Below are 10,343 nucleotides of genomic sequence, written 5' to 3' on the forward strand. Positions count from 1 at the left end.
GATTTTCAAAAATTGTGGAACATAATACATCAAAATGTTAAATTTTGACTTGAAAAAGCACTATAATATTATATAATATAATATTTCCTCTTTTTTATTATATGATGCATAAATTTTTGCGCACATCTCAACATGGTTGACGAGGAGTTAGAAATATTATTTTAAAAAGTTTTTTTTGTAAATTATAGTATTTGTTGTCTATTTTCATTAAAAAGAAAAAATAAAAATAATTAGTATAACTAACCGGTCAAAATAAATTGAAATATGTACAAAAAATTAAGTCTCTTATAATAAAAATGAGAAAAAATATGTATATATAAAATATACCTATATTACATATACCTATATTACTGTACAAGTATATCTTTTTGATTTTTTTTCTATGTACCATTTTTTTATGTACCAACACCGTGGAAAAGTTAGCAATTTTTTAAAACATTTTATTTTCAATTATTAAAAAGTGTCATGACAGGTGTCCTATTAAAAGATGTTTTAGTTAGTCAGTAATATTATCTTCTATGATTATTTAGACAACTTGTACGTGTTTAACTATTTCAGTGCATTTATATAATTTAAATTTAGAGTTGCGACTTTAAAACTAGAGAACTATTTAAAGCTTCAATCTTATTTGTTTAAATATAAAAGAATATATAATTACAAAATATCAAATATACTTTAAATAAATTCTAAGTTAAAATTTGTATATATTTTTAATTCATAAGAAATAGAAACGGTAGACGAAATATAACAAATGTGTTTGAGGTAATGCGAAAATAGTATAAAATCTATCCAAAATATTCAACATTAATTCAAGATATAACGAATTCAAAAATGTTGTGAAATACAAGAAATAGTATAATTTATTGAAATCAATAAACTTTTAGAAGAACCAAAGTTTAACAAATTATAAATTGACATATAATAAAATCCTAAGAATAAATAAAAATAAATTTCGATTGAATCTCTAGAAATTTGGAAATTGGGTTTAATATATATAGAGTTTAATTTGAACTGTAATTAATCACATGACACCAGAGTGTAACCTAAGTATTTAAAAATCTGAAAAATAATAAGGTTCGGTTGTGTTATTGTTGTAGATAACCTTAGTTTATTTGTTCCACTCAAAGTGAGTGTAGTGTACTCATCTATCACACTTGAATGGAGTTGACATCAGCAAACTCTCAAGTTGAAGCGTCCACCCCACACCGAGTAGTGGCAATGCCATTTCCGGGCAGAGGCCACATCAACCCAATGATGAACTTGTGCATGCTGTTAGCTTCCAAGCAACCTCATTTTCTCATCACCTTTATCGTAACAGAGGAGTGGCTAGCATTTTTAAGCTCCCAAACAGAGCTACCGACCAACATAAGTTTTAGTACCATTCCTAATGTCATTCCTTCTGAGCTTGTTCGAGCTGCTGATCATCCGGGCTTCGTCGAGGCAACATTAACTAATATGGAAGAGCCGGTTGAGCAGGTGATTGACGGGCTTGATTCGCGGCCTGTGGTGATTATTTATGATGTATTTCTTGGATGGGTACCAGGAGTGGGGAACCGGAGGAATATTCCTGTGGCTTCGCTCTGGCCGATGTCTGCCACTGTGTTTTCGATTTTCAAGCATACTCATCTCCTTGTGCAAAACGGGCACTTCCCGGTAACTGACTTGTCAGGTCTGTTAATAAAACTTGTACACTTTTTATGCTACCTAATAAGAATATTTGAATGAAGATGGTTTTTTATGCTCATATCCAGATTGTTAAAACATGCTCATTGCCTCATTGCCTTTGGTAATACTTGTTCTCGTCAATTTTAACCAAACAATCGTTCTTTTTATCATTTTTTTTTCACTTTATAATTTGTAACTATTTAGTGCTATTCGATGTCATTGCCTATCTTGCTCTTCCAACCTGTGTTTGATTTTGGCGATACTAAGTATGAAATTACGTCTAACCCTTTTTTTGTCCATTCTTGTAATTCTAGTTTTAACATGAGATTCTTAAGGGTAATTGCTTTTCTAAATAGCTTAAAAGCCTAAATGCTCTGTTTTCTTGAGGCTTTTTAATTTTTGTCATAACCAAACTTAAAGAGGATGTTGGAGCGTAGGAGGAACTTCATTTTAGAACTTCTACTAAAAAATAAAAATTGTTTTCTTACTGCCTATAGCTCAGCAAATTTTTTGCTGTAGAATTGATGCAAGTGTTGTATGTATTTAGTCTTCTAGAACATTTTGTGTTGGTGATGTTTTGATATGTTGTGTGTGCTTTTCCTTATAAATTTGGTTTTTGCCTGAAAATAGAGCAAGGAGAGGATGTGGTAGATTACATCCCTGGCGTACGTTCAACACGAATACTTGATCTTCCCTCACCATATTACGGTAGAGGTCTACCAATCCTGCATAGAGTTCTTGAAGCGGTTTCATTGGTGCAAAAAGCACAGTTTCTTCTTTTTACTTCTGTCTACGAGCTTGAACAGAAAGTCATTGATGCTTTGAGAGACGAGTATTCCATGCCTGTCTACGCCATTGGTCCTGCCATCCCCTACTTCAAAATAAAAGATAATTGTTCAACTAATGATGAAAATGTCCCTCATTATATCAAATGGCTTGACAGTCAACCCCATGATTCGGTCTTGTACATTTCTCAAGGGAGCTTTCTTTCTGTTTCGAGTGATCAATTGGACGAAATTGTTGCTGGGGTTCTTCATAGTGGAGTAAGCTATTTGTGGGTAACAAAAATGGAAGCTTCTAGGATTAATAGTGGGAAGGGGTTGGTTGTGCCCTGGTGTGATCAACTAAGGGTCTTGTGTCATCCTTCTGTTGGCGGTTTTTGGTCACATTGTGGATGGAATTCTACTAAAGAAGGTGTGTTTGCTGGTGTTCCAATTTTAACTTTGCCTATAATGTGGGATCAAATTCCAAACAGTAAAATCATAGTGGAGGACTGGAAGAGTGGATGGAGAGTGAAGGAGCGAACCGCGAATGAAACAATAACAAAGAGGGATGAAATTGAGAGACTTGTAAAGAGGTTTATGGAGTCTGATAGCATTGAGGGAAAAATACTGAGGAAAAGAGTAGGAGAATGTAAGGAGATTGTTCGCCAAGCTACTGCAGAAGGCGGAACATCTAACAATTCTATTGATGCTTTCATCGACAACATGTTTCAAACCAACGGAAATTAAGTTTCCCTGCCAGGTTAATGCCAGATTATTAGTGTGATTATCATTTTGTTGTTGTTTTTAAGCATTGATGACCATTAAGGTTGATACTTATTGCCAATGTTCTGGTCATTCCAATTCATACTCTTTATTAATAAGGAAAACATGTTTTCAGTGGAACACAATAGTACCAATACCAAAGTAGTAACAAATTTTGGTACTATTAGTTTCACCTCAAATTCGGGAACCTACAAATACATAATGGTACTCCGGGTTTGGGGTTTTAGTTCTGGGAATTGTCACATTCTTAAAGATACAAGCACTTTGACAGGAAACCATGTGCTTTAATCATCTTAAAGAGTTTTAGTCTGCATGAGCCAATTGAATTGAACTTTATATATATGCTACCACAACTCCACTATAGTGTTGTCCAAGACTTCTGTATCTGGTTTTCTCTTGTCATCCCACATCTAATTATGCACAATTTTTCATAGAGATACCAGCCAAAATTACATAAGATTACAAACCCCCGAAGTAGTAAAGTATTTAGATGTATGAATGGTAACATTGTCCATGCTTTTTACCAACAATCAATACTCCATCCACTCCCCAATCCTCGGAAATGGGGTGACTCTCACCCATTTATCCAGAAGAACTTGTGCAGTGGCGATTCATTTCCTAGCAGAGGGCACATCAACCACAAGAACTTGTGCATAAAACTAGCTTCGAAGCCATAAGATTTTATCACCTAAAAGGGGCTGGTTCGAGCCTCTGTTTATCCGGGTTTTGTAAGGCAAAATTGACGAAAGATGGAAGAGCGGTTGATTCACAGGCTGGATTCGTGGCCTGTGGAAATTTATATACGACTATTTTCCTATTGTAGGTACCAGAATTAGCGAACAAGAGGAATATTATCATCTTCTTGTACAAAATGACCACTTTCCAGTGTCTAAAATAAAGATCATCTTTCAGTATATTGGCGTTGTAATTCTCAACAACCTATACTAATGACAATTTGCAAAACAACATTTGCATTTTAAAAGACTATTCTTGGGAGATTTATCCAAACAATCGCTTCATTTCTGAGAATTCCTTTTGTTCGCTATTACTAAAATTCTATATCTAGTTCTTGACGTAAAATATAGCATCAATCTGATATCATGACCTGGCCATTAATCAAAACAAAGGATAACATAACAATTTCACATTTGTGTGTTAATTAAGTTGTCTGTGTGCAATAACATTTCACATTATGAGAATGACATATGCATTGGATATCCTTGTAAAATTGATCTCTGACACTCATAACATAAGCATTATCAATCACAAAGATTAGCCCAGACGTAACAACTGGGTTCATACTAATCAATGAATAACTTTCCTTTTCAACTGTTAGCAAAAAAAACCCTTTTCATAACCAAATTGAGATCAATAAATTCCAAGTGTCAATATTGATATGTAATTACTCTCTTAAACCCTGCTTAAATTACATAATATTTTCCATACTCACTTTTACTGGTAAATAGTGCAATTTTAAGATTTTAATTCTACCAAAATTAGAGGATAGAGGACCTTTTGCTTTATATCGAAAATGTGAAACATCTCAGCAAATTGTGAACATAGCTAATCAACTCTTCTATTATAGGATCTTTTTTAATGAGTTGAATCCTTGTGTCTTTTCTAGTTGATCTAGGTTGCTGTTGGTCTGAGTCATAGTGCTATGGTAGCCTATCAGTTGTTTTTTCTGTTTTCCAGTCTAGTTGTGTCTTGCCAGGTGTTAGTTTTTATGTTCAGTGTTCCTTTGCTGCTTGAGTCCTGGTAATCCCAAATCACCCTGGGTCCTTTTCTTGCTGAAACCGGACTCCAAACTCCGTTTGGACAGAAACAGTGGCGGCATGCGGTGTAACTATAGGGTGGGAACCTATAAAACAGAACCGAAGGGGGCTGGCGTCCCCGCGGCGCCTCCGGAGTGAGAATGAGAAAGGATTCTGAAGGAGAAAGGGGTAAAACGGGAATTATACATATATATTATGGTGTGTATGTATATGTGTGTATATGAGAGATGAAATAACCCCTAACATTCCTCTTGTTCGGCCTTTTATAACTTCCCATTAGGATTTAGGGGTTTGTACCTTTTGATCTGGACCGTAGGTGTGTCTTTTGGACTGTGGGACGTGTGGACGCCTATGATGAGCCAGTGTACTTCTGAATCCGGACTGTAGAAATATTTTGGATCCGGGCTACCTGGACGGTGGTGATATTGCCACGTGTCCTGGGGTCCTTTAGTGTTACTATTAAACGGGTCATGGGCCCTTCTTATTGGGCCTTTTGTTTTCATAACTGGGTCTGTGTTATTATAGGCTATCATTTGCCCCCACTCCCTTATGCGGGTTTACCCGGATGGGGGAGTAGATTAGTTATTGTTGTGTCGCGACGCCTTAGAAAAAAATTTGGGGGTTCTTTTTGATTTGTTGCCCCTAACCCCGGGGTCTAATGGGAATAAGACTCCGGGGTTGACTTGGTTAGCCTCTTTGATTTGAGTCCAAGGTGGGGTTCCTTGTACTACCTAGAAAAATTTTGAGGGTTCTATTTGATTTGTTGCCTCCAAACCCCGAGGTCTAATGGGGATAAGAATCCGGGGTTGACCTGGTTAGTCTCTTTAATTAAAAATTTGAATTTTGGATAAGGTTTGGTGGATAAGGACATGCTGATGTTTGATTTGACCGGACTCTGAAAAGCTAATGTTGAAAATCCGGAGTGTTAGAAGACTGTTGGGATTCCAACCGGGGCTAAAGATACGTGCGTTATATATATATATATATATATATATATATATATATATATAAATATATATATATATATGCATCCTCACGAAGGACTACCAGTGATATACTAGAGGAAGGTGCATCTTTGAGTGTATAAAGTTTTTTAACTTCCCCCATTTTTTCTCCTGAAAAGCCGTGCCACGACATGATTACAGCAAGGGTAATAACTGCTGCAGTTAATATGTATGAGCCAATTAGGGGATTCTACGTGGCCAGGCTATTCCCCCTTAATTACAAAACCGTTCGTCTCTTCTTTTTCTTTTATAAATACCGACCTTCTCACTTTCTTTTTTCTTTTACGCGATAAAGGACTTTAAGAGAGAAACTGAGAAATCGAGGCTTTCGAAGGATAATTTCTGCGATTTTGAAGCCTTCATTTTTCTCCTGCTCACTTGTAAGTTCTTCATTCTTTGATCCTTTCATTTTTCTGCCATGCATGCCATTTTATTTTATTTTTTGTTCGAAGCTTCTGATTCTTTGTTCGTGATTCTCAGCTGTTGGTGTGGTTTGAAGTTTAACTGAGTAGTTTAGTATATTTTGTGCGATTTTTGTCATTGTTTTGTGTTTGAAGCATGCATAGATCCATTTTGGTATGATTTGAGTGTGGTAAAAAATGGGTTTTTGTAGTGTAAATTGTTCTTCAAGCCCGGGGTCTGTTCTTGATATGTATTTTTGGTTGTAAATGTATATATATGTCATAGATCTTATTTTTGGTTTTTGATTTTTGTATGAACTGTTTCTAAAACTCTTCTGTTTTTTGTTTTCTTTTTGTGTTTGGGTTCGGGATTTGGCATTGACTCCGGGGTACACATATATGTATATATATAGTATATGCCAGGTAGTCACTTTAAGAATACTGCTAACCTTAGAATCTGGTACCCCGAGTGACCCAGCGGTTTAAGCGAATTATTGTCAGCCTACCCCTCATCTTCTTCTTCTAGTAATAGCTCCTCGGAGATGCCTCCCCGAGCTGAACCACCTGCCCAAGTTTTGGCCCAAACTTTAGTGTTAGGTCCCGGGGGTACCTTGTCGAATCCGGATGGGTCCTGAGAGGACGTAGACCAGTACTTTGTCCAGTGCCTAGTAAATCCTAAGCCTCCGGGCTTTTACTATAGAGATCTGTCCGAGGTGTATGGGGGCCCAGAGGGCTTGGATGTTAGGGAGGCATATAATAAGGCTGACATGAATAGAAAGTTTTTTACCGCCTCGGGGACCCGGTATGAGTGTGGGGTGGTTCACAAGGAAATTCAAGAGAAGTACACAGACGCCGAGGTAGATAGCGCCCTTAGGCTTGCATTTAATCTTGAGGATAAATATGAGTGGAGGTGGCCTGAGGAGCACGAGAGCGTATACCATAGACCGGTGGGGGCTATGTAGGGATACCCTTGGAACATCTCCGGAGCATGCGCCTCGGACTACACCAATTCACGAAGTCTCTATGTCAGGACGTGTATGGGATTCCCTTCACCCAGTTGGCCTCGAACTCGGTGAAGTGGATAAGTTGGTTCTTAGCTTGCTGTCACGCCAAAGACTACCTTCCCACCTTCAAGCTTTTCCACCATATCTTTAAAATCAAGAGATCCACATCTCGGCCTATATACGAGTTTTTATTTCAGATTGAGGATTGTGGGTATCCGTCTGATAAGATGGTACTTCCAGTTGGTATGTTGACATCACTTAAGGGTGGCACCAGGACTTTATTTTTGTCTGGGGTGAGGATCTGGAGTTCATGCCGCTCCATAAACTTGAAATTAAAATAGATAAATTTCCGGTCCAGCGGCTCGAGCAAGCAGCTCTCGCGATGGTTTATGCCTTCTGTGAGGCACTCGGAACGCAGTGGACCCGGGATACATTTAATAACAATGAAAATATGCATGCTGCCGGCTGTAAGTCTTTTGCGTTAGCTTAATTTTCTTGCTCTAACTTTTTATTGTTTTTCTTTATCCGGGGTTGATATTTTGTTATTCCATTTTCAGGTATTCTGAAGCTAATTCCCTATCCCCCGAACATGGCTGCTCAACTTAAGGATTTGTCAGCCAAGTTGCGAAGGATCGGAAGTATGACCAGCATGGCTGTCGAGAAAAAGAAGGTTGGTGAGGGCGAAGAGGTGGCCCGGAAGGCTGCACCGACTCATCCGGGGAGGTCAACTATTGTTATCAACGAACCCCGGGCTGAGGACGTGTCACAGAAAGAGACGACGAGGGTTCTGATATCTCGAAAGAGGAAGGGTGCCCCTGCGGAGTTCGGGGAAAATAATGGAGAGGGGTCTGAGAGCCAAGTTCCCAAGAGGACTACTACTGAATTGGCTCCGGACACCCCGGAAACTCTTAAGGCTTTGCTGGCCAGCTTCACTCCGCAGACTCGCCGGAAAGAGCTCTTCGAGAATTATGCCTCCACTGTTGAGAGGAAGAAGTACCGGAAAGAGGCTCTGGAGGATTTTCTGGTTTCACTTCAGGAGGAAATGACTGCTGTAAGTTTCTTTCTTATTATTTTTTGTACTTGTCTTTTTTCTGCATTATATCGTCTAGCTCTGGCATGTAATTATTTCAGGCTAACTCCCGGGTTGCTGGATTGGTTTGCATTACCCGGAGTCTCAAGGCAAAGACAGATGCTTCGGAAGTTGCCAAGACCGAGGCTGAGAACCTCTCCCGGGAGTTGAAAGCATTGAAGGAGGCCAATGCTAAGGAATCTGAGGCTCATAAGAAGATTTTGGACGAGATTCGAGAGAGGCAGGACCGGGATGAGGCTTCCGTTCGGGATATGAGGGCGGAAAACAAGAAGTTGAGAGACGATCTAGCCTCCCGGCCCACTCCTGAAGAAGTACTTGCTGGGTTCCAGGGTACTCCCGCGTACTTTGAGGAGTTAAACGACAAGAAACTGGAGAAGATCCAGATCTGCTGGAGGGTTGCCTCTAAGTACCTTGGCGAAAATCCTCAAGGCACAATTGATGTATTCCTTGAGAAGTATATTGAAGAAGAGACCCGGCTGGAGAAAGAAGTTGAAGCTATCCTGGCAAGGGAGTTCGGAGCCTGAACTTCCAGCAATGCCCCACCTCTTCCAGAATCGCCACTCGCCGAGCAGCCTCCTCTTCCTGGAGACGATCCGGAGCAACCTCCATCTCCTCATGTCGAGCCAGCAGCCGAAGCATGAAGACTTGGCCACTTATTGGCTTGTAATTTGCATTTTATGTTTTTAAGTATTGTCTGAACTTAGCCTTTTGGCTATTTTAATCTTGTCTATACCTGAATTGATTCCGATTTGCCCCCCGGGGTGTGTTTCCCCGAGATAGTTTAATGTACTTGTGCTTTTCTCTCCTCTTTTCACTTGTCATATTGACTTGTGTATGAGAATTTCTAACTTTTGAGAAATTTTCTAAGTAAACTTTTTGCTTTAATTGGCCCCGGGAAGGGGTAAATTTCTAACTTATAGAAATTTTTCCAAGCACACATGGGCTGTGTTTCTAAATGACCCTGGGAAGGGGTTAATTTCCATTTTTAAGAAATTTTTTAAGTATACATGAGTTGTGTTTTGCAGACTCCGGGATGGGGCAAATTTCTAATTTATAGAAATTTTTTGAGGTACACATGGGCTGTGTTTTTAAATGACTCCGGGAAGGGGTTAATTTCCAGTTTTAAGAAATTTTTTAAGTACACATGGGCTGTGTTTTTACAGACCCCGGGATGGGGTAAATTTCTAACTTATAGAAAAAAAATTAGGTACACATGGGTTGTGTTTTTGCAGACCCCGGGATGGGGTAAATTTCTAACTTATAGAAATTTTTCCAAGTAATATGACGGTAGTAACAAACAACATACTGAACTTGATTTAAGCTATGGGATGCTCAAAGTAGAGTTTTTTATTTATATTGAAAGCAAAAATTATATTCTGGGGTGAGGTGTTTATATCAAGATTTAATAGCATAAATTTAGAGATGATCTCAGAATGTGCACCTTTCCTTTACTGGTAGAACTTCATTAACCGGGCTCCGTGCCAGGTGTTTGGGACTTCGGTTCTGCCGAGGTAGTTTAACTTGTAAGTTCCTGGTCGGAGCACTTCTTTAATTATGTAGGGGCCTTCCCAGTTTGGCTGTAGCTTTCTTATGTTTGATTACGAGCTCTTTCAGATAAGCTTCAAAGTCTGAACCAACAAACTGTGGTCCGTTGTCCGAGATCAAAACCATTGGAATCCCGAACCTCATCACAATTGAATCCATGAATTTGATGCAGTCCTGTTGATTGATGGTTCTCATAGCTTTGGCTTCTGCCCACTTGGTCATATAATCAATTGCCACTAGCACATAGCGCAAATCTCCTTTGGCTCGGGGAAAAGGACCCATGATATCGATTCCCCAGACGGCAAATGGAAC

The 10,343-nt window shown here is 38.8% G+C and overlaps 1 protein-coding gene across 1 annotated transcript; it reads left to right on the forward strand.

Annotated features, from left to right (window-relative positions):
• Positions 1-1,109: 1,109 nt before the first annotated feature.
• Positions 1,110-3,337, forward strand: LOC141708072 (UDP-glycosyltransferase 87A1-like). The gene is made up of 2 exons (XM_074511543.1): positions 1,110-1,669; positions 2,296-3,337. Exons 1-2 carry the CDS (start codon positions 1,159-1,161, stop codon positions 3,174-3,176), a joined length of 1,392 nt encoding a protein of 463 aa, XP_074367644.1. The 5' UTR covers positions 1,110-1,158; the 3' UTR covers positions 3,177-3,337.
• The last annotated feature ends 7,006 nt before the right edge of the window (positions 3,338-10,343 follow it).

Source organism: Apium graveolens, chromosome 2, assembly GCF_009905375.1.
Source record: "Apium graveolens cultivar Ventura chromosome 2, ASM990537v1, whole genome shotgun sequence".
Classification (NCBI taxonomy): Eukaryota; Viridiplantae; Streptophyta; class Magnoliopsida; order Apiales; family Apiaceae; genus Apium; species Apium graveolens.

What these genes read in the sequence shown, in the direction of transcription:
- LOC141708072 (XM_074511543.1), top strand. Translation starts at nt 1,159, where the DNA reads ATGGAGTTGACATCAGCAAACTCTCAAGTTGAAGCGTCCACCCCACAC. An exon ending in CCCGGTAACTGACTTGTCAG is followed by an intron (nt 1,670 to 2,295) that starts GTCTGTTAATAA and finishes GCCTGAAAATAG; the next exon opens with AGCAAGGAGAGGATGTGGTA.